The following is an 18,639-nucleotide window of genomic DNA, read 5'->3' as shown; positions in this document are numbered from 1 at the left end:
CCATTTTTTGGTGTTTTTAGGCAGAGCAGCCATAATATTTATTGTACAATTATTGGGCCAGTTTTGATAAATTATATTTTTATAGCAATTGTTTTTTTTCATCTAAATTTAAACATTTGTTGGTGTAAAGTTGCTGACAATGTCATCATCTTATTAATGTTTTGAAAGTCTGCAGCAGCTGTGGTTCTGACCCACTGTGGGATGCTACAGCTCTGCTGAGGTCTCTCGAAAGGCATCCCCGGTCCCACCCTCCTCAGCTTTGGTTCCCCTGCCTCAGTGCTTAGGGACTCTTTAAAATCTGGGCAACCCTTCCCTGTCCCTGTCCCTTTCAGGCCTCCATGCTCATCAGAGGTACAAACACTACTCCCTTTTTGTTCAGAGTGAAGATCTCTGAGAATAGGAGGGGGAGGAGGAGAACGGGTCCTCTTGCAACCAAATCCCTGAGTTTCCACCTCCACGTGCTCATCTCTTGATCTCTTTCTCTGTGGTCCCAAGGACTCAAGCTCCCTTGGCTGCAGGGCTTCCCTCGTTTCCTGCCTCAGTTGTTCTGAGCCCTGATCTGAGGTGCTCACCTCCCGGCTTTCTCCTGCAGGCCCCCCAAGACCAAGTTCTTCTTCACAGTCATCCCTCAGCCCATCTTCCTGAGCCCAGGCATAACCCTCACACTCCCCATCGTCTTCCGGCCTCTGGAGGCGGTAAGGTCTGCCATAGTGAGTGAGGGCAGGGAGGCACCTGGGAACAGTGACCTCAGAACAGAAAGCAGGACAGAGCACCCAGGAGCACCCCCCCGCCCTGCCACACACACACACACACACACACGCTGCCCACTCCAGCAGCAATCCAGCTTGGGAGGCCCTGTCAAGGGCTTGGCCCCTCATCTCATTAGACAGAGGGCGTTCCCCAGGGGATGCTGGGGGTAGAGGCTGCAATATCATACTGACCATCAGAAAGCCCTACGTTCCGTGGCCGGGGATGGTGACTCACTTCTGTAATCCCAGCACTTTGGGAGGCCGAGGCAGGCAGGTCACTAGAGGCCAGGAGTTTGAGACCGGCCTGGCCAACATGGCGAAACCCCATCTCTACTAAAAAATACAAAAGTTAGCTGGGTGTGGTGGCGCATGCCTGTAGTCCCAGCTACTTGGTGGGCTGAGGCAGGAGAATCACCTGAACCAGGAGGTGGCTGTTGCAGTGAGCTGAGATCTCACCACTGCACTCCAGCCTGGGTGACAGAGCGAGACCCCCCCCCGACCAAAAAAAAAAAAGGAACCCCTTCTACATGCCTTGGCCTCTTCCTGCCACCCCTCACCCACATTTCCTCAAAATACTTTTTCTACAAAAGAGACTCTAATCTTTGAGACCAAGACACCATAGGTGCCCAGCTATGAGTCTGACGTGGGGACCATGGCCCGGCCCTCCCCTCAGTGGTTGTGTTGGGGGTAGCTGAGGGTGGGCTGGATGTGCAGTCCCTGAGTGCCACTGATGGGTGACTGCCTCTGCCCCGCCTCACACTACAGAAGGAGTACGTGGACCAGCTGTGGTTTGAGAAAGCGGAGGGGATGTTCTGTGTGGGCCTGCGGGCCACCCTGCCCTGCCACAGACTGATGTGCCCGCCATCCCTGCAGCTGCCCATGTGTGCTGTGGGGGACACGACGGAGGCCTGGTTCTGCCTGGATAATGTGGGGTGAGGAAGAGGCTGAAGTGCAGGCGGGGAGAGCAAGAGCTGAGAGGAGGGTGTCTGGAAGCAGGAGAGACAGGCATACCCTTGTGGGGGTAGGGTAGTCTGAGGTTCTGCCCAGCATCCCTGACTTGTTACTGCAGGAGCAGGGGCCAGAAGCCCGGTGCCCTGACCTGCCCCCCACCCCCAGGGACCTGCCCACCTTCTTCACCTGGGAGTTCTCCAGCCCATTCCAGATGCTGCCAACCATGGGGCTCCTGGAGCCAGGCCAGGCCTCTCAGATCAAGGTGACCTTTCAGCCCCTTGCAGCCGTCATCCACGAGGTGCAGGCCACGTGCTGGTATGGGGCGGGCAGCCGGCAGAGGAGCAGCATCCAGCTGCAGGCTGTGGGTGAGGCCCAACCTCCCACCATCCCCAGACTGGCCCCTGCTGCACCTTCTGGGGCCTCCAGGCCTCAGTGTCCCCCACCTCCCATCTGGCTTGGCCCCCACAGGGCCTCCACTGGCCTCCTGCCCTCCCCCCAGCCCCGAAGGCTTTGCCTTTGTCTTCCATGATGCTACAGACTAAATTTTCCCTGGGGCCATCTGCCTTCTTCGAGGGGCTGTTCAGCTGGGGCCACAGAGGCCCTGGTGGTCCCCCAAGACTCCCCCATCTCTGACCCAGCCAAGTGCGCCCAGCTGCTGGTGAGCATAAAGCACAAGTGCCTGGAGGACCAGGATGCCGAGGGCTTCCAGAAGCTGTTGTACTTCGGCTCTGTTGCTGTGGGCTGCACCTCGGAGAGGCAGATCAGGCTACACAACCCGTCGGCGGTAGGCACCAGGCGGGAGGGGCGGCAGGACTCATGGCCTCCAGGACTGGAGTCTCCTAAAATCACCGCCTTACTGAATGCCCCCCTTTCTTTCTACACCTTTGGCCCCAAGCCTCATATAACCCATGTCAGCTGTCAATAGGTGTGTCCTTCTCCTCAGCTGGGGGCTGGGCTGGGGTATACCCCAGCCAGAGCCACGAGCAGCCCTAAGACTGTCCTGACCCCAGGACCACAGTTAGCTGTGATAGTACCTTGGGGAGAATTAAAAGGCAGGTCCAGCGCGGGGCACATGACTCGGCTCCTTCTCTCCAGAATGTGGAGGCAGTCTGGCTAGTGAGGCACAGCCTGGATGCCAGCTGCCCCCACCCCCTTGGCTGGGCACACCAGTACAACGCATAGACTGTCGCATCGTACACTGCTCCACTCCGTGGCCTGACCCCTTGTCCTTCTACCTGGCCCTACAGGTAAATGCCCCCTTCAGGATTGAAATTTCCCCGGATGAACTGGCCGAAGACCAGGCCTTCTCATGCCCCACAGCCTGTGGCGTCGTGCTCCCAGGAGAAAAGAAATTCGTGTCAGTGTTCTTCCACCCCAAGACTCTGGACACCAGGACTGTGGACTACTTCTCCATCATGCCTTCTGGCTGTGCCTCCAAGACCCTGCTCAAAGTCGTTGGTTTCTGTAGAGGTACTGGTGACCCCAGCGGTCTCCCCTGGGGACAGGAGCAGCCCATGCTGAAGATTCTGAAGAGCTCCTTCCCTGCTCCTAAGAGCCAGGGCCACCTTGCCTCAGCCTGGGTGTCTGCTGCCCTCTGGTGGCCCCGTGGGGAATCATTTGTGACCGCCTGGAGATTCCAGTCCCACGGGCACCCAGTGATGCTGGAGTTCTGCTCAGGCTGCCAGGGCTCTGGGCCTCTGTAGCCTGGCCCTGAGAGTACCACCTCCCTTCAGTGGGACCTTGTCTAAGACATTCTTGGGGAAGCTGATACCCCATCTCCTGTGTCCAGGCCCTGCTGTGTCCCTGCAGCACTACTGTGTCAACTTCAGCTGGGTCAACCTTGGGGAGCGCTCCGAGCAGCCCCTGTGGATTGAGAACCAGTCGGACTGCACGGCCTACTTCCAGTTTGCCATCGACTGCTTGGAGAGTGTCTTTAGCATCAGGCCTGCCTTCGGGATCCTGGTGGGCAAAGCCCGCATGACCCTGCACTGTGCCTTCCAGCCCACTCACCCCATCATCTGCTTTCGGCGTGTGGCCTGTCTCATCCACCACCAGGTGAGTCGTGGGGAGGGCGTGAGGCTGAGGGAGGAGGGGCTCCCCTGGGGCCCAGTGATGGTGACAAGGCTTGGTGGGCACTCCCCTGTGTTCTGGAACTTCTAGAGCTGTCTGCCTGGTCGTCTCCCACTCCTGGGTCCCAGCCCTAGCTTTTGGATCCAGCGTGCGGCCTGGGCACAGGGGAGATCACTCGGTGCTAGTCTTGCCCTGCTACCAGGCCAGGCACTTTGCTGCTGCCGTGCTCATGGCGTGGGAGAGGGCGATTTGGACCCGCGGACCCCACTCTCCCGCCGAGCCCCGCAGGCTTTGCCTTTTCTTTGCCTTCCATGACTTCACAGACTAATTCTTCCCTGGAGCCACCCCACATAGCATGCATAGGGCAGGGAGCTTTCAAGTTAGACCCCAACCCTCGGCCCCTGGGCATGATCAGATACACTGTGCCCTGACGAGTGGGGCCTGGCCAAGATGGCAAACGGGGCTGAAATGTAACCCATAATCCCTCCCTGAGCTAGTGCCCAGGCTCAGGCTGTGTCTGTGTATCTGGAGGAATGGGTGCCTTTCTCTGATTCTCGTGACGGTTTAGTATGGGCTAGGGGAGGCCTTGGGAATGGAGGAAAGAACAGAAGCCCAGAGGGAGGCCTGATGAGGCCGCATATTCTCCTCCCTTGGGAGGGCCGGAATTCTAGTTTGGCAGGCCTCTGGGCTGGCCGTAGGGTGGGTGGGAGAATGCCCAGGGACCATGGCAGAGGGGGAGGGTGGGCAATGGCTGAGTGTCCTAAGGACAGGGGTGCTCTCTCCTGACCTTCCCTGGACTCCTGCTGTGCCCTGGCTGAGCCAGACCACTGCTGAGTGCTCGCTCACTGGCCACCTGGAGCTTCTGCTCCACTGCCTGTTACCCTGTCTGCCCAGCTTCTGTCCTCAGTTCAACCCCCCAGCAACCCCCTTGCCCCACCACCCCTCCCATGCCCCATCACACACAGACAAATGTCACAGGACCCACTGTTCCTGGACCTGATGGGGACCTGCCACTCGGACACCACCAAGCCAGCCATCCTGAAGCCTCAGCACCTCACCTGGTACCGTATACACCTGGCCCGGGGCCTGACGCTCTACCCCCCTGACATCCTGGATGCCATGCTGAAGGAGAAGACGCTGGCACAGGACCAGAACGGGGCCCTCATGATTCCCATCCAGGTACATGCCCTCCCCAGCTGCATATCCCTTCCCTAGTGATTCTTGGGCAATCCCGTGCCCCCAGGGTCCCATGGGCACCATTAGTAGTCGGGGTGACTGGTGCAGCCTTTTCTAGACAGGAGTGTGTCCAGGAGGGGTCATAGCAAGAGGAATGGCAGTTGGGCCCTGTCTACCTCTTTCCCCATGCAGGATCTGGAGGACTTGCCGGCCCCACAGTACCCTTACATCCCCCCTATGACCGAGTTCTTCTTCGACGGCACCAGCGACATGACCATCTTCCCCCCACCCGTCAGTATAGAGCCCGTCGAGGTAGACTTTGGTGCCTGCCCAGGGCCTGAGGCCCCCAACCCTATACCCCTGTGCCTGAGGAACCACACCAAGGGCAAGATCATGGTTGTCTGGACGCGGAGGTCTGACTGCCCCTTCTGGGTGACCCCGGAGACCTGTGACGTGCCCCCTCTCAAGTCCATGGCCATGCGCCTGCACTTCCAGCCGCCTCACCCCAACTGCCTTTATGCGGTGGAGCTCGAAGCCTTTGCCATCTATAAGGTGTGTGCACACAATGAGAGGGAGGAATGCGGGGCCTCTGCTGGGAGCCTGAACGGCTGGGTGGGGTGGCAGGGGGTGACCGAGGGCGGCTTCGGGCTCCATCCGCTGCATGCCAGGCTTTCTGTTGGCTGGACAGCGGCCCCTATGGGTTTGTCTCCTCCAAAGCTCCTGGCCCAGCTAGGTCCATCTGATTTTCTCATTCTTATGTAAGTCTCCCCTCCCCTCCAAGGGAGGACTCAGCTGACATCGAGCTGTTTGGGAAAACTGGGTGCACAGGGGGACACTCCCTGGGTTCCTGGCTAGGAGGCCTCCTGGCTTCTCTACTAGTACTTGAATTAAGAAGTGGTCCCTCTAAAGGAGCTTTGAGTGGGCAGGAACCTGGGCCTGGAGACAAAGTCAGCAGCACCCGATGATTGTGATGGGAGGGGCTTCTAGCTCAGCTTCCCTGGGTCAGGGAACTCCGAGTGCTGGCTGTCCCCAGCCCTGCTGTCCTGGCCCCAGATGCATGATGCTCTCTCCTCATCCATTAGTCCTGCCTGTCCCTTTCTTATTGGCTCTGCCCACCCCACTGCCCTTGCCCAGTGGCCAAGGTATTGGGACCCAGAGAAGAGTAGGGCTGTGCAGTCAAGATCAGGGTCACTTACCAGCTATGTGACCCTGGGCAAGTTCCTTAATGTCTCTGAGTCCTGATCTTGTCATCTCTAAACCTAGGACCACATCCAATCTTTTGAGGAGGCTTTCCAAAGTGGAGGCTCTAGTTGCCCCCATCCTAATGCCTTGGCAGTGGGGTGATGTGGAGGTTTGTAGGAACAAGGTTGTAGACGCCTGGCTCTGCTGAGCCTGTCAGATATTTAGGTTACAGGCTATAGACCTGCACAGTCCAGTACAGCCACTGTCAGCCACACGTGGCTACTGAGCTCTTAATATGTGGCTGGTCCCAACTGAGAAGTGCTGTGAGTGTAAAATGCACACTGGACTTCAAAGACTTAGTATGAAAAGAATGTAAAATATCTCATTACTAATTTTATATTGGTTATATGTTAAAGTGATAAGATTTTAGATCTATTGGGTTAAATAAAATACACTATTAACATTAACTTCACGTGTTTTACTTTTTTAATGTGGCTACTGGAACATTTAAAATGACATTTGCGGCTGGCATTTGTGGCTCACATGATATTTCTATTGGCCAGCGCTTCTCTAGGCTCATTCCTACAGAATGAATGGTGCTTTCACATCCCAGCCCCACCCTCCTCCTGGGTTGTGGGGACTAAAGGGAGCATTGCTGTATGGACGCAGGGCCTAGCTCCCCACGGGAGGGGCTTGGTTGGGATGCGTGTTCTCTGCACTGTCTTCCCAGGGAGGCCCTCCTGTCTGTGTCCAGTGTAGGACTCCTGCAGCACAAGGGCAGGGAGGGGCAAGGTGGGGCACCCCACAGGGCAGACACAGGACTCTGAGCTTTTCCGTGGGTCTGGCCCCCCTGCAGGTCCTGCAGAACTACAGTAATATTGAGGAGGACTGTACCATGTGCCCATCCTGGTGCCTGACGGTGCGGGCGCAAGGCCACAGCTATTTCTCTGGCTTTGAGCACCACATCCCCCAGTATTCCCTAGATGTCCCCAAGGTGAGTGTGGCCCCAACAACAGTGGGAGGGAGAGAGAAGAGCCCTAGATTCTGCCTTGGCCTGCAGATCCCTCTCCCCTTCTCTGATGGCCTCAGAAACACATCTTTGCACCCTCCCTGGCTGTTCCCACCTCCGCCGTGCCAATTCTGGGGATCTGGGCCAGTTGAGGACTTGCTCCTGGGCCCTGACACTGGGACTGGGGAGAGTCTGGGGCCTGGACAGCTGGCTCCTTACTGCTCCATTGGAGATACTCACTGGCCCCTGTGACTCTCAGGTTCAAAACCCTCCAGCTCCTGTATTTGTTTGTGTCCTGTTTACTGAATGCTTGGGTGCCCCAAGTCCTGGGTTCGGGCCCAGGGATGTGACAGCCACACCAGCAGCCCCTGCCTTTGGGAAGCACCCTGCCCTATGAGAGTGACAGCCAGTCCCATCCTCAGGAGATCATAATTCCCAGGCCACCCCAAGGCCCTTAGAAGCCCTGACCTGACAAGCAAGAGGACATAGGGCTGAAAAGCACAGAGCCTGGGGCCAGACCTCTGGCTTCCAATCTAGTTTCGCCTTCGATGTCTCCTCCAGTCTCCATCGCCTGGAGGTTTTGCATGAGACTTCTGGTTGCTGGAAAAGCATCACTTTGGGTTGATTCTGCTCCCCTCACCACCTATACTTCTGCCTTCCTATCCCAAACCTATGCCACCCCAAGATTCAGCTTGGAGGCCGCTGCTTCCCAAAGGCCTTCCTGCCTCACAGAGTCCCCCTCAATACCTCCCTCAGCCCCCTTCCCTTGGCAGTTCCTCCTGGTGGGTTGTGGCCTTTATGCAGCCCAGCAGATCTGGTGTCACTCCCTCACTGGCTCACACACAGGCACTGTCACCCCAGCTGGATGGGGACCACTGGTCAGGGATTGCAGGTTTTGTGTTTTGCAGCCTGCTCAGCTCTCAGCTGGTGGTGGCCACACCCTGGATGCCTGAAGAATGTTGGGAGCTGAGATTGTCCGGGCTGGTTTCCATCAGTTACCTGCATGAGAATCATCTAGAAGGGGTTACTTGCTTTTTTATTTTCTATTTTCTGATATAGAATTTTGCTTTGTCACCCAGGCTGGAGTACAGTGGTGTGATCTTGGTTCACTGCAACCTCTGCCTCCTGGGTTCGAGCGATTTTGTAGCCTCAGCTTCCCATGTAGCTGAGATTACAGATGCATGCTACTACACCTGGCTAATTTTTGTAATTTTAGTAGAGATGGGGCCCACCATATTGACCAGGCTGGTCTTGAACTCCTGCTTCAAGTGATCCGCCCGCCTCAGCCTCCTAAAGTGCAGGGATTACAGGCGTGAGCCACCGCACCTGGCCCAAAGGGGTTAGTTACTGCAGCCCCAGAACTTCTGGACCAGGTTCTCTGAAAATGAGTTATCCAAAGGGTGATGCAAAGACACCCTAAAATGAGACAACTTCTACTTTATCCTTGAGGAGCGGCCTTGGAGGCCTGAGTTTCCCAGGGGCCTGTGGCTCCCTGTCTCCCTGTCTGCAGGTCTCTGGAGAACAAAAGCATTCTTTGGTGTCAGCTCATGGCATCCTTCAATTCCCTGTTCCCAGGGCGTTGACTGGGCTGCAGGGCAGCACCTCGGATTTCCTTGGAGACAACTCCTCCCAAGTCCCCATTCGGCCCTGAGTGTGTTGCAGGGTGGAACTCTGAGCGGGGGACCGCTTTCCTCCTCTCCCACCCCCAGCTATTTCCGGCAGTGTCCTCCGGTGAGCCCACCTACCGCAGCCTGCTCCTGGTCAACAAAGACTGCATGCTGCTGACCTTCAGCCTGGCCCCCCAGAGAGGCTCAGATGTCATCCTTCGGCCCACCTCGGGCCTTGTGGCACCCGGGGCCCACCAGATCTTCCTCATCTGCACCTACCCCAAGGGCAGCTCCTGGAAGCAGCACACGTTCTACCTGCAGTGCAATGCTTCCCCCCAGTATCTCAAGGTAGGAGGCAGAGGTAGGGGACCTGGGTCCTTGGGAATGGGCCATAATCTTGAACCACCCTTTTCAAGGCCACATTCTGGGGTTGGCCCCTAAGATTTCCAGGGAGCCACTTCCCCTCCAGGAAGTAGCATAGTAGGGAAGGAACCCCCTTGACCACACTGTGAACAACTTTCCCACCCCTCAGGACCTTGCCTGTCCACCCCGTGGGGTCTGAGGCCAAGAAAGAGGGTGCAGAGAACCCAGAGGAAGGATCTGGGGGAGGCAAGACACCTGCAGGTGGTAGAGGGATATTTGGGGCCAGGCCAGCAATAGGTTCTGGGGTGGTGGGTCCATGTCTGGCGCTGTGAAATGGTCTATAGATCCTCTCTCAGGCCCTGAGTTCTTTTCAAGAATTATCTCCTGGGCCAGTCACCACTGACTCTGCTTTTGACAGAAACTGCCAGTATACAGGCTGACAGACGGCCTTTCACTGCCCGCTCCAAGGGGGGAAAGTTGCCTAGCCAAGGCTTCCTGGACGTGTGGGTGGAGCTGGGACTGCAGAGTGAGGTCAGGGCACTGCCCTCCTTCCTCTGGCTCTAGGAGGTGAGCATGTACAGCCGGGAGGAGCCCCTGCAGCTGAAGCTGGACACCCACAAAAGCCTCTACTTCAAGCCCACCTGGGTGGGCTGCTCCTCCACCAGCCCCTTCACCTTCCGCAACCCCTCGCGTCTGCCCCTGCAGTTCGAGTGGAGGGTCTCTGAGCAGCACCGAAAGCTGCTGGCTGTCCAGCCCTCCAGGGGGCTAATCCAGCCCAATGAGAGACTTGTGAGTGACTCCCCTCCTGCCAAGTGACGGCAGCCTTCACCTCTGTCATCTCTTACTTGTGCCTATCATAGCCCAGACTTGCCAAGTGCACCCCCTATTCCATCCACAGTAACCTCCCCCACCTGGTGATGAGGTGTTAATATTACTCTCACTGTCCCCCTACCGTTTTACAAATAATTGAGGCTTGGTGGGGCAGCCATTCACTAAGAGCATAAGTTAGGCTGTGCAGGGCTGGGACTAGAACCAGTGTTTCTGATGCCAGGGCCGAGGGGCATGTCACCTCCCCATCCATGGTCCCCAAAGCTGGGAGGTCACTGGGAGGGTGGGTTGCAGCAGCTGGATTTGGGCCCAAATGGCCAGCCACCAGGGAGGGTGAGGAAGAGGACTGTAGTCACAGCAGGTGTGCTGGCTGGGATTCAAAATAGCAGATCCCTGTCCCTAGTCTAGAGCCTTACAGACGGGCTGGGGAGGCCAAACTTGGGACAAGAAGCACCAGCACAGGCATCTGTAAGAGCCCGAGGGACAGTCCCTTGGGGGGACAAGAGGCCTCATAGCCTGTGGAATTGGCCTGGAGTGTTGACACCCTGCTCCCACCCTCACTACTGGGCAAGGGACCCCACTTCGCTGAACCTCCAGTTTCTCATCAGAAAATGAGGCATGGAAATAATGCTGCTGACCCCGTGGGGATATAGGATCGAGAGGCTTGGGGAGACTCCATACATGTGCCGTGTACCATGCCTGGCACAGGGTAGATTCTGAGAAAGGGCTGCCAATAGCATGACACCCTGCAGTGGGGCCTTGGATGGCCGGGTACCCGTGGAGGGGCTTCCGAAGGCCACTGCAGGGATCATTTCTGTGACCCCAGACGCTGACGTGGACCTTCAGCCCTTTGGAGGAGACCAAGTACCTGTTCCAAGTGGGGATGTGGGTCTGGGAAGCTGGCCTGTCGCCAAATGCCAGCCCTGCTGCCACCACCCACTACATGCTCCGGCTGGTGGGCGTGGGGCTCACCAGCAGCCTCTCTGTGAGTGGGAGGGCTCTGGCAGGAGGGGGCTGGTGGAGGGGCCTGGACATGTGGGAGGGAAGGCCCCAGGGAACCTCACCTCAAGAGGGCAGGGGATAGGAGCCCTCTGCCCTGGACACCCCAAACTTGCCCTTCCTTGGGGGATGCTCTGAAAATGGGGCTGGGAGAGTGGGGCTGTGGGCCTTGAGGAGCCCCCACTCCCGGCTGGCTGACTGTGGCCTCCAGGCAAAGGAAAAGCAGCTGGACTTTGGGAGTGTGCTGGTGAACAGCAAGCAGTCCAGGTTCCTTGTCCTCCTGAATGATGGCAACTGCACCCTCTATTACCGCCTCTACCTGGAGCAGGGCAGCCCTGAGGCCGTTGACAACCACCCACTCGGTACTTGGGCCTGAGCTGGGACTGGGGCCGGGGGGAGGTGGGAGGAGGTACTGGTTAAGATCAGTTAACCTGCTGGGCACATTGGCATGTGGCTGTAGTCCCAGCTGTTCAAGAAGCTGAGGTGGGAGTATTGCTTGAGCCCAGGAGTTCCATGCTGCAGTGCACTATGATCACAACTGTGAAGAGCCACTGCCTTCTAGCCTGGGCAACATAGCGAGACCCCACCTCTGAACCTCAGCTTCCTCATCGGTTAAAAGGGGCCACAGGAGGCACCTACCTCACAGGGCTGCTAGGTGGGGAAAAGTGCTTAGCAGGTGCCAGTGACACAAAGTTGGGTGTGGTCCCTCTGACCCAGGCTGGGAGGAGGGGCTCCAGTCCCTGTTTCCAGCCTCAGGGCCTGCTGTCCTCCCCTGGTGCCCAGGGGAAGGTATCTACAAAGGAGCAGGAGGAGAGTCTGGGCCTCCTCTACCCACTGACCCACCGGCATCATCCCTGAGCAGCTCTGCAGCTGGACCGAACAGAGGGGAGCATGCCACCCCGGTCCCAGGACACCATCTGCCTGACTGCCTATCCCAAGCACCAGTCCCAGTACTCCTGGACCATCAGCTACTCTCTCCTTTCCCACAGAGGTACCTAGACCACCTAGCATAGAGAGTCAGGGCCAGGGAAGTGCAGGATGAAGGGGGAGGGCTGTGTGAGGCAGTGGATGCTAAGCATCAGGCAGAGCTGGCAGGGTGAGTGGGGTGTGCTGGAGTGTGCCTCTGGTGTCTGGCATAAATGCTGCACACCAGATGTGTCTGTCCAGATGAGTGTCCATATGTGCGTATGCCCAGTGCAGAGTTAGGAGCTGTGCTGACTTACTGTGAAATCTTAGCTCCCAAGCCTCCCTGGACATCATCTTCCTTCTCCGTAAAATGGAGTTCTTACTAGCCTGCCCTAGGCAGGTTGGAAGGAGTCCAGGGCAGCATAGAAAGGAAATTAAGAGTGTGGACTGGGGCCAGAGGCTCTGGACCTGGATCCTGGCTCCAGCACTTGTAACCTTAACAAGTTGCTTCACCTCCCTGTGCTCAGTTTCCACATGTCTCAAATGGGGATAATAAGCTGGGCATGGTGGCTCACACCTGTAATCCCAGCACTTTGGGAAGCCCAGGTGGGAGGATTGGTTGAGGCCAGGAGTTCGAGACCAGCCTGGGCAACATAGCAAGACCCCACCTCTACAAAAATAAAAGTATTAGCTGGGTGTGTTAGCATGCAGCTGTAGTCCTAGCTACTTGGGAGGCTGAGGCAGGAGGATTGCTTGAGCCCAGGAGGTAAAGGTTGCCATGAGTAAGCTGTGATTGTGCCACTGCTCTCCAGCCTGGCAACACAGTAAGACCCTATCTCAAAAATGAAATGAAATGAAATAAATAAATAAAAATGGGGATAATAATGTCACACAGGCCAGAAAAGGGAAGCGAAGTCACAATACCTGCCACCACTTGCATGAACTTTGAAAACATTAAGCTAAGTGAAAGAAGCCAGTCACAAAAAGCCACATATTAAATAATTTCATTTATATGAAATGTCCAGAATAGACAGAGGGAGACAGAAAGTAGATTAGCAGTTGCCTGCGGAGGGCGAATGGGGAGGGATGGCTAATTGGTACTAGCCTTCTTTTTGGGATGACGAAAATTTTCTAAAATTAGATAGTGGTGATGTTTGCACAACTCTGTGAATATACAAAACAAACAAACAAACAAACAAACAAAACACTGAATCGGCCGGGCGCGGTGGCTCAAGCCTGTAATCCCAGCACTTTGGGAGGCCGAGACGGGCGGATCACGAGGTCAGGAGTTCGAGACCATCCTGGCTAACACGGTGAAACCCCGTCTCTACTAAAAAATACAAAAAGCTAGCCAGGCGAGGTGGCTGGTGCCTGTAGTCCCAGCTACTCGGGAGGCTGAGGCAGGAGAATGGCATAAACCCGGGAGGCGGAGCTTGCAGTGAGCTGAGATCCGGCCACTGCACTCCAGCCTGGGCGACAGAGCGAGACTCCGTCTCAAAAAAAAAAAAAAAAAAAAAAAAAAACCCTGAATCGTATGTGTTAAAAGGGTAAGTTACCCAGTATATAATGGTATCTCAATAAAGCTGTTATTAAACAAAATAGTTTGAAAACAAATCACGGTGCACATTAAGTGCAGGCATGTGTATAAGGCACCGAGGACAATGCCCAGTACACAGAAAGTGTCAGACAAGGGCTGGCTGTTGTTGGAAATGCCCTAGAGCCCAAGAGGGGTCCACTGTGCTCCTGATGAGGGTCCTGGGGCCAACTGCCCAGGACTCCTGCACCTTTGGCCTGCATGCCCCCTCCAGGGAGGGTGGGAGGCAAGCCCACTTCTCTCTTCCTCGCCCCTCTCCCCAGATAACAAGGCTGGGGAGAAGCAGGAGCTGTGTTGTGTCTCCCTGGTGGCCGTGTACCCCTTGCTTTCCATCCTGGATATCAGCTCCATGGGCAGTGCCGAGGGTATCACCCGGAAGCACCTGTGGCGCCTCTTCTCTCTGGACCTACTTAACAGTTACTTGGAGCGTGACCCCACCCCCTGTGAGCTCACCTACAAGGTGCCCACCCGGCACAGGTGAGCTGAGCCTGGGGTGCAGGTGGGGGCTGGGGGCAGGGCCTATCTAGGGGTGTTCATGGAACTTTCTACCCAGACTCCCAGAACAAGGAAGCTGTTTCCCATCTCTTTGAGGGAAGAGCTCCCCAGTTCTTGCCCATCCCTGGAGGGGCCCAGGGAAGGGAGGAATTGGCTTAGGGTCTGAAGAGCCAGCCCATCCTTGTCCCTGAGTCCCAGATTCTCCAGTTCCCACCTGGAGGGAGGGGAGTGCCCAAGCCAGCCATCCCTGGGAGGGCCCTGCCCTGGCTCCATCCCCATCTCTGACCCCCTTTCTCTGTTCCACACAGCATGAGCCAGATCCCCCGCATCCTCACCCCTTTAAAGCTTGACTTCAATTTCGGGGCCGCACCGTTCAAGGCCCCACCTTCCGTGGTATTCCTGGCCCTGAAGAACAACGGAGTGGTGCCCCTGGACTGGTATGGTTTGAAGGGGGCCACTAAGGGGCCTGGGAGACAAGTGCCTAGAGGCTGAAGGAGAACAAGAGCTGCACTCTCTTGCCAGTGGTGGCCTGGCTGCTTGCTGTCGGTGAAGAGTGGGTCTCTCACTGACGGCTGTGGAGGCCAGGGTGGGACTGGGGTTGCCAGCAGGACCTGGGGCCTGTCACCGGCTGAGACGTGGTGATAGGCTCAGAAGTGGTGGGACTGCCCTGATGGAGCCTGGGCATAGTGGCCTTAATAGCGTAACGAATGAGACGCATTCACTGGGTATCTGCTGCACACCAGGACCTGCGCTTTACAAGCCTTTTCTCCTCCAATCCTGTGGGAAACTCCTCTTCTCTAGACTCTTTCATAGACAGGGAGGCTGAGGGTCAGCAAGGTTAAGGACTCAGCAAAGACCATTCGGCCATGAATGGACAGAGCCAGGTTCAAAGCTGGATTTGTCCGGTCCAGAGCCCTTGCCTACCCCAGTTAGTCAGCAAGAAGCCTGAGCTGCTTCCACATAGTACGCAGTGGCTCGGTGCTGCGGCCCACCTGACACAGCCCCAGCTTAGTGGAGGCTGGGCCTGAATGGGAGCAAGTTGAGGGTCTCTGGTGGGGAAGGACAGGGACCTGCTGCCGGGGACAGAGCTGCCCCTGAGGGTCCTGTCTGAGAGGCTTTTCTCCCCCAGGGGCTCAGAACTTGTGCCCAGCAAACATCCTGCTTCCGTGCCTGGACTTTTCCTCCCTCCACCATGTGCCTTGGTTTCCTAGTAAACTCCCTTTTGATGACTTCCAACTTTGCTTGGCTAAAGAGAGGTGAAAAAAGAACTGTCTCCATCTGGGTCAGACTTGGGAGAGGGATCCAGGGGTCTGGCCAGGGCATGGCAGTGAGTGGGGGAGAATGAAAATAGGCAGGTGGGGGCTTCTGTGATCAGGAACTCGCTGGCCTAAGCAGAGAGAGCCTTGGGGAATGTGGGGTGAAAGGGGTGGGGTCTGCATCATCGGGTGGGCACTAGCGGCCCCTCACTCTCTGACTGTCCCCTTTCTCCTGCATGGTGGAGAAAGATGGGGAAACTGGCACTTTAGGGGGCTCCTGTCTGAGAAGGGCCAGAACTGTGAGTAACTGAGGGCTCTCAGCCCTGAATGACTGGGAAGCTTGGCAGAGCTGCCAGCCTGGTGGGGAAGGCCAGGGACTGCCTTGAGCTCCAGACCTGCCATTCACTGGGCTCTTTGAATGGGCCCGGAGCCAGGCCCTACAGAGCTCCAGGGAGAGGGGTGGGGGCAGAAAAAGCGGTGTTGGCCTGTGTCCTGGAGGGGACTGCGCGCCGGTGTTTGTGTAGGAGCAAGCAACTCACGCTCTCTGTGGAGAGGGTCCAGGCTGCTGGAAACAGAGGCGGGGGAAACCCAGGCAGCATGCCCAGCCAGCCAGGCCCATCCATCAGGAGATCATCTGAGGTGCAGGAAGGCAATCTGTGCCTCTTCCAGGATTCTAAGTAGATTGACTCTCCTATGCTTTTTGTGTTGTTATATTTCCTTTCAATTTCTTAGAAGGCTATTTTTGAAAATTCTAGTCCGTCTCTTCTGAGCTCATAAAGAACAGACGGAGAGTTTTACTCCTGCCAAGGCCTGTCAGAGAGGGCCAGGAGGCAGCAGCAAGCAGGAACCCCACGTGGGAGGGGGAGCTCCAGGGGAAGCAGGGAACCATGCAGCCGCCCCACTCCCTCCACACCTTCTTCCCTTCGTGCCTCTGCTTTATCTGGCCCTGGCCTTTGTAGGGTCTTGCATTTAAGGGGAGATTCTTTTCAGATGTCAAATATGCTGGTTAACAGCATTTGTTCACGCATGCAGTCTTTAATTCATTGGCCACACCTTTACTGCTAGCTTCCTAGATGCAGGCTCTGGGCTGGTCTTCAGGATAGAAATGGGGATGGAGGCCGGGCGCGGTGGCTCACGCCTGTAATCCCAGCACTTTGGGAGGCCGAGACGGGCGGAGCATGAGGTCAGGAGATCGAGACCATCCTGGCTAACATGGTGAAACCCTGTCTTTACTAAAAAATACAAAAAACTGGCCAGGTGACGTGGCGGGCGCCTGTAGTCCCAGCTGCTTGGGAGGCCGAGGCAGGAGAATGGTGTAAACCCAGGAGGCGGAGCTTGCAGTGAGCTGAGACCCTGCCATTGCACTCCAGCCTGGGCGGCAGAGCGAGACTCCGTCTCAAAAAAAAAAAAGAAATGGGGATGGGCCTAGTCCCTTCCTTCCAGGTGCGGCAGACTAGCCTCCTGTGGCGGGGTCATATGTGCTGTGAAAGAGGTGTGTGCAGCATTTCAGAAGGGCTTCCTAGGGAAAGCCTTCTAAGTTCTTAGCCTACAACTAAGTTAGACCTACAGCCTGGCGGGAAAAGGCAGAAAGGCCGTGAAGTGCCTTCCAGACAGAGGGCCTGGTGTGTACAACGCATGGCTGGGGCAGCGAGTGGGAGAGAGTGGAGAGTCTCAAATGAGACTGAGGAGGTAGGCAAGGGCCAGGACGTGCAGGGCCTTGGAATCCTCCTTCAGAGAGTTTGGACTTCTTCCTGAGGACATCATGGGATGGGCATCGGGAAGTTAGGAGCAAAGACAGGATCAGCTTTTAAGACCTGTCACACTGGAGGAGAATGGGTTAGCAGCTTGAGGCAAGGGGACAGGTTGGGAGGCTGTTGTGGTCCTCCAGATAGAGGGGTGCAAGATGGCATAGAAGCCCACACTAGAGGGCTGGAAGGGAAAGGGGTTGGAATTATTTAGGAGGGAGGCTGGGCCAGGCATGGTGGCTCATGCCTATAATCCCAGCACTTTGGGTGGCCACGGTGGGAAGATCACTTGAGGTCGGGAGTTTGAGACCAGCCTGGCCAACACGGTGAAACTCTGTTTCTACTAAAAATACGAAAATTACCCAGATGTGCTGGTACACACCTGTAATCCCAGCTACTCAGGAGGCTGAGGCAGGAGAACTGCTGAAACCTGAGAGGTGGAGGTTGCAGTGAGCCGAGATCACACCACTGCACTCTAGCCTGGGTGACAGAGTGAGACTGTCTCAAAACAAAACAAAACAAAACAAAACAAAAGGACTGGACCAGGGCAGAAGGCAGTGAGGACAAAGGAGAGGCTGAAATATTAAAGGACTCCAAACTAGCAAGGTTTCCAATTTTGCCACTGCTCAGTGTCCCCAGTAAAATAACAGTGTTTTACTCACTTGTAACAAGTCAGACAACACAGGAGCTATGCAAAAAAAGTAAGAAGCTCCACAGTCCCCTCTGCAAGACCAGCTGCTAGGGTGCTGAGGACTCAGAATGTGCCTTTCACACTCAGCATTTGCACAACACGCAGACACGCACACATTTACAGAGTGATTCTCTTTCTTATTTTTACAGTGATAGCCCAATACTATACCTGTTACTTTCAGGAATAGTGATGCTTTCATTCAGCATTATATCAGTAACATCTCCTTTAGATCAATACATATAACGCATTCTTTTAAATAGCTGTATAATATGCCATAATATGGGTGGACTTTAAATCGTTAAATCACTCTTTTATTGGAAACTCTAATTGTTCCCAGCTGCTTTTTTTTCATGACCACTACAAAGAAAGTGGTGACAGACATCCGTGTGTATATGTACATGCACACATATGTGCTTTTATTCCTACGCATTGGTTTCCCAGATACTTCTGGGTCAAAGGGCATATGCTGCCAAAATTCCATCCAAGAGGCTGAGCAGTTCCCTCTCCATCCACCTGTGTTTGAGTCTGTTCTTTCTAAACTTACCAGTGTTGAATGTTACTATTCTTCACGCTTCAGATGTGAAAAAATTTAAGACTGGTTCCTTCTGAGGGTTTGGACTTCGGCCTCCCTGACTCCTACTGAGGCTTCCAGGTGCATGTTGCACGCTTTCTCTCAGGTGTGCATTACATGCTTTGTTTCAGGTGCGTGTTGCGTGTTTTCTCTCAGGTGTGTGTTGTGAGCTTTTTCTCTCAGGTGTGCGTTGTGTGCTTTCTCTCAGGTGTGTGTTGCTTGCCTTCTTTCAGGTGTGTGTTGCGCGCATTCTCTTCAGGTGTGTGTTGCGCTCATTCTCTTCAAGTGTGTGTTGTGCGCTTTCTCTCAGGTGTGCATTGTTTGCTTTCTCTCAGGTGTGTGTTGTGCGCATTCTCCTCAGGTGTGTGTTGTGTGCTTTCTCTCAGGTGTGCGTTGTGGGCATTCTCCTCAGGTGTGCGTTGCCCACTTCCTCTCAGGTGTGCGTTG

At 55.7% G+C, this 18,639-nt stretch overlaps 1 protein-coding gene across 3 annotated transcripts in view; it reads left to right on the top strand.

The window, feature by feature from the left end:
* The window catches only part of CFAP65 (cilia and flagella associated protein 65), a 41,230-nt gene that overhangs the window by 9,149 nt on the left and 13,442 nt on the right, over nt 1-18,639 (top strand). For 2 of the 3 annotated variants that reach the window (XM_023217446.2, XM_026450801.2), the window contains 8 exons: nt 593-695; nt 1,515-1,681; nt 1,866-2,065; nt 2,339-2,484; nt 2,948-3,170; nt 3,490-3,755; nt 4,749-4,949; nt 5,139-6,595. In XM_023217446.2, the coding sequence (XP_023073214.2) occupies nt 593-695; nt 1,515-1,681; nt 1,866-2,065; nt 2,339-2,484; nt 2,948-3,170; nt 3,490-3,755; nt 4,749-4,949; nt 5,139-5,708 (1,876 nt within the window). In that variant the 3' untranslated portion in view covers nt 5,709-6,595. Of the gene's footprint in view, nt 1-592; nt 696-1,514; nt 1,682-1,865; nt 2,066-2,338; nt 2,485-2,947; nt 3,171-3,489; nt 3,756-4,748; nt 4,950-5,138; nt 6,596-6,984; nt 7,123-8,846; nt 9,093-9,671; nt 9,897-10,761; nt 10,921-11,145; nt 11,297-11,796; nt 11,926-13,697; nt 13,912-14,237; nt 14,367-18,639 lie in introns of those variants that run through there. The other variant, XM_023217440.3, reaches the window with a different exon arrangement.

The sequence above is a fragment of the Piliocolobus tephrosceles genome, chromosome 11 (genome assembly GCF_002776525.5).
Source record: "Piliocolobus tephrosceles isolate RC106 chromosome 11, ASM277652v3, whole genome shotgun sequence".
Classification (NCBI taxonomy): Eukaryota; Metazoa; Chordata; class Mammalia; order Primates; family Cercopithecidae; genus Piliocolobus; species Piliocolobus tephrosceles.
This window is presented reverse-complemented; position numbering and strand designations above follow the sequence as displayed.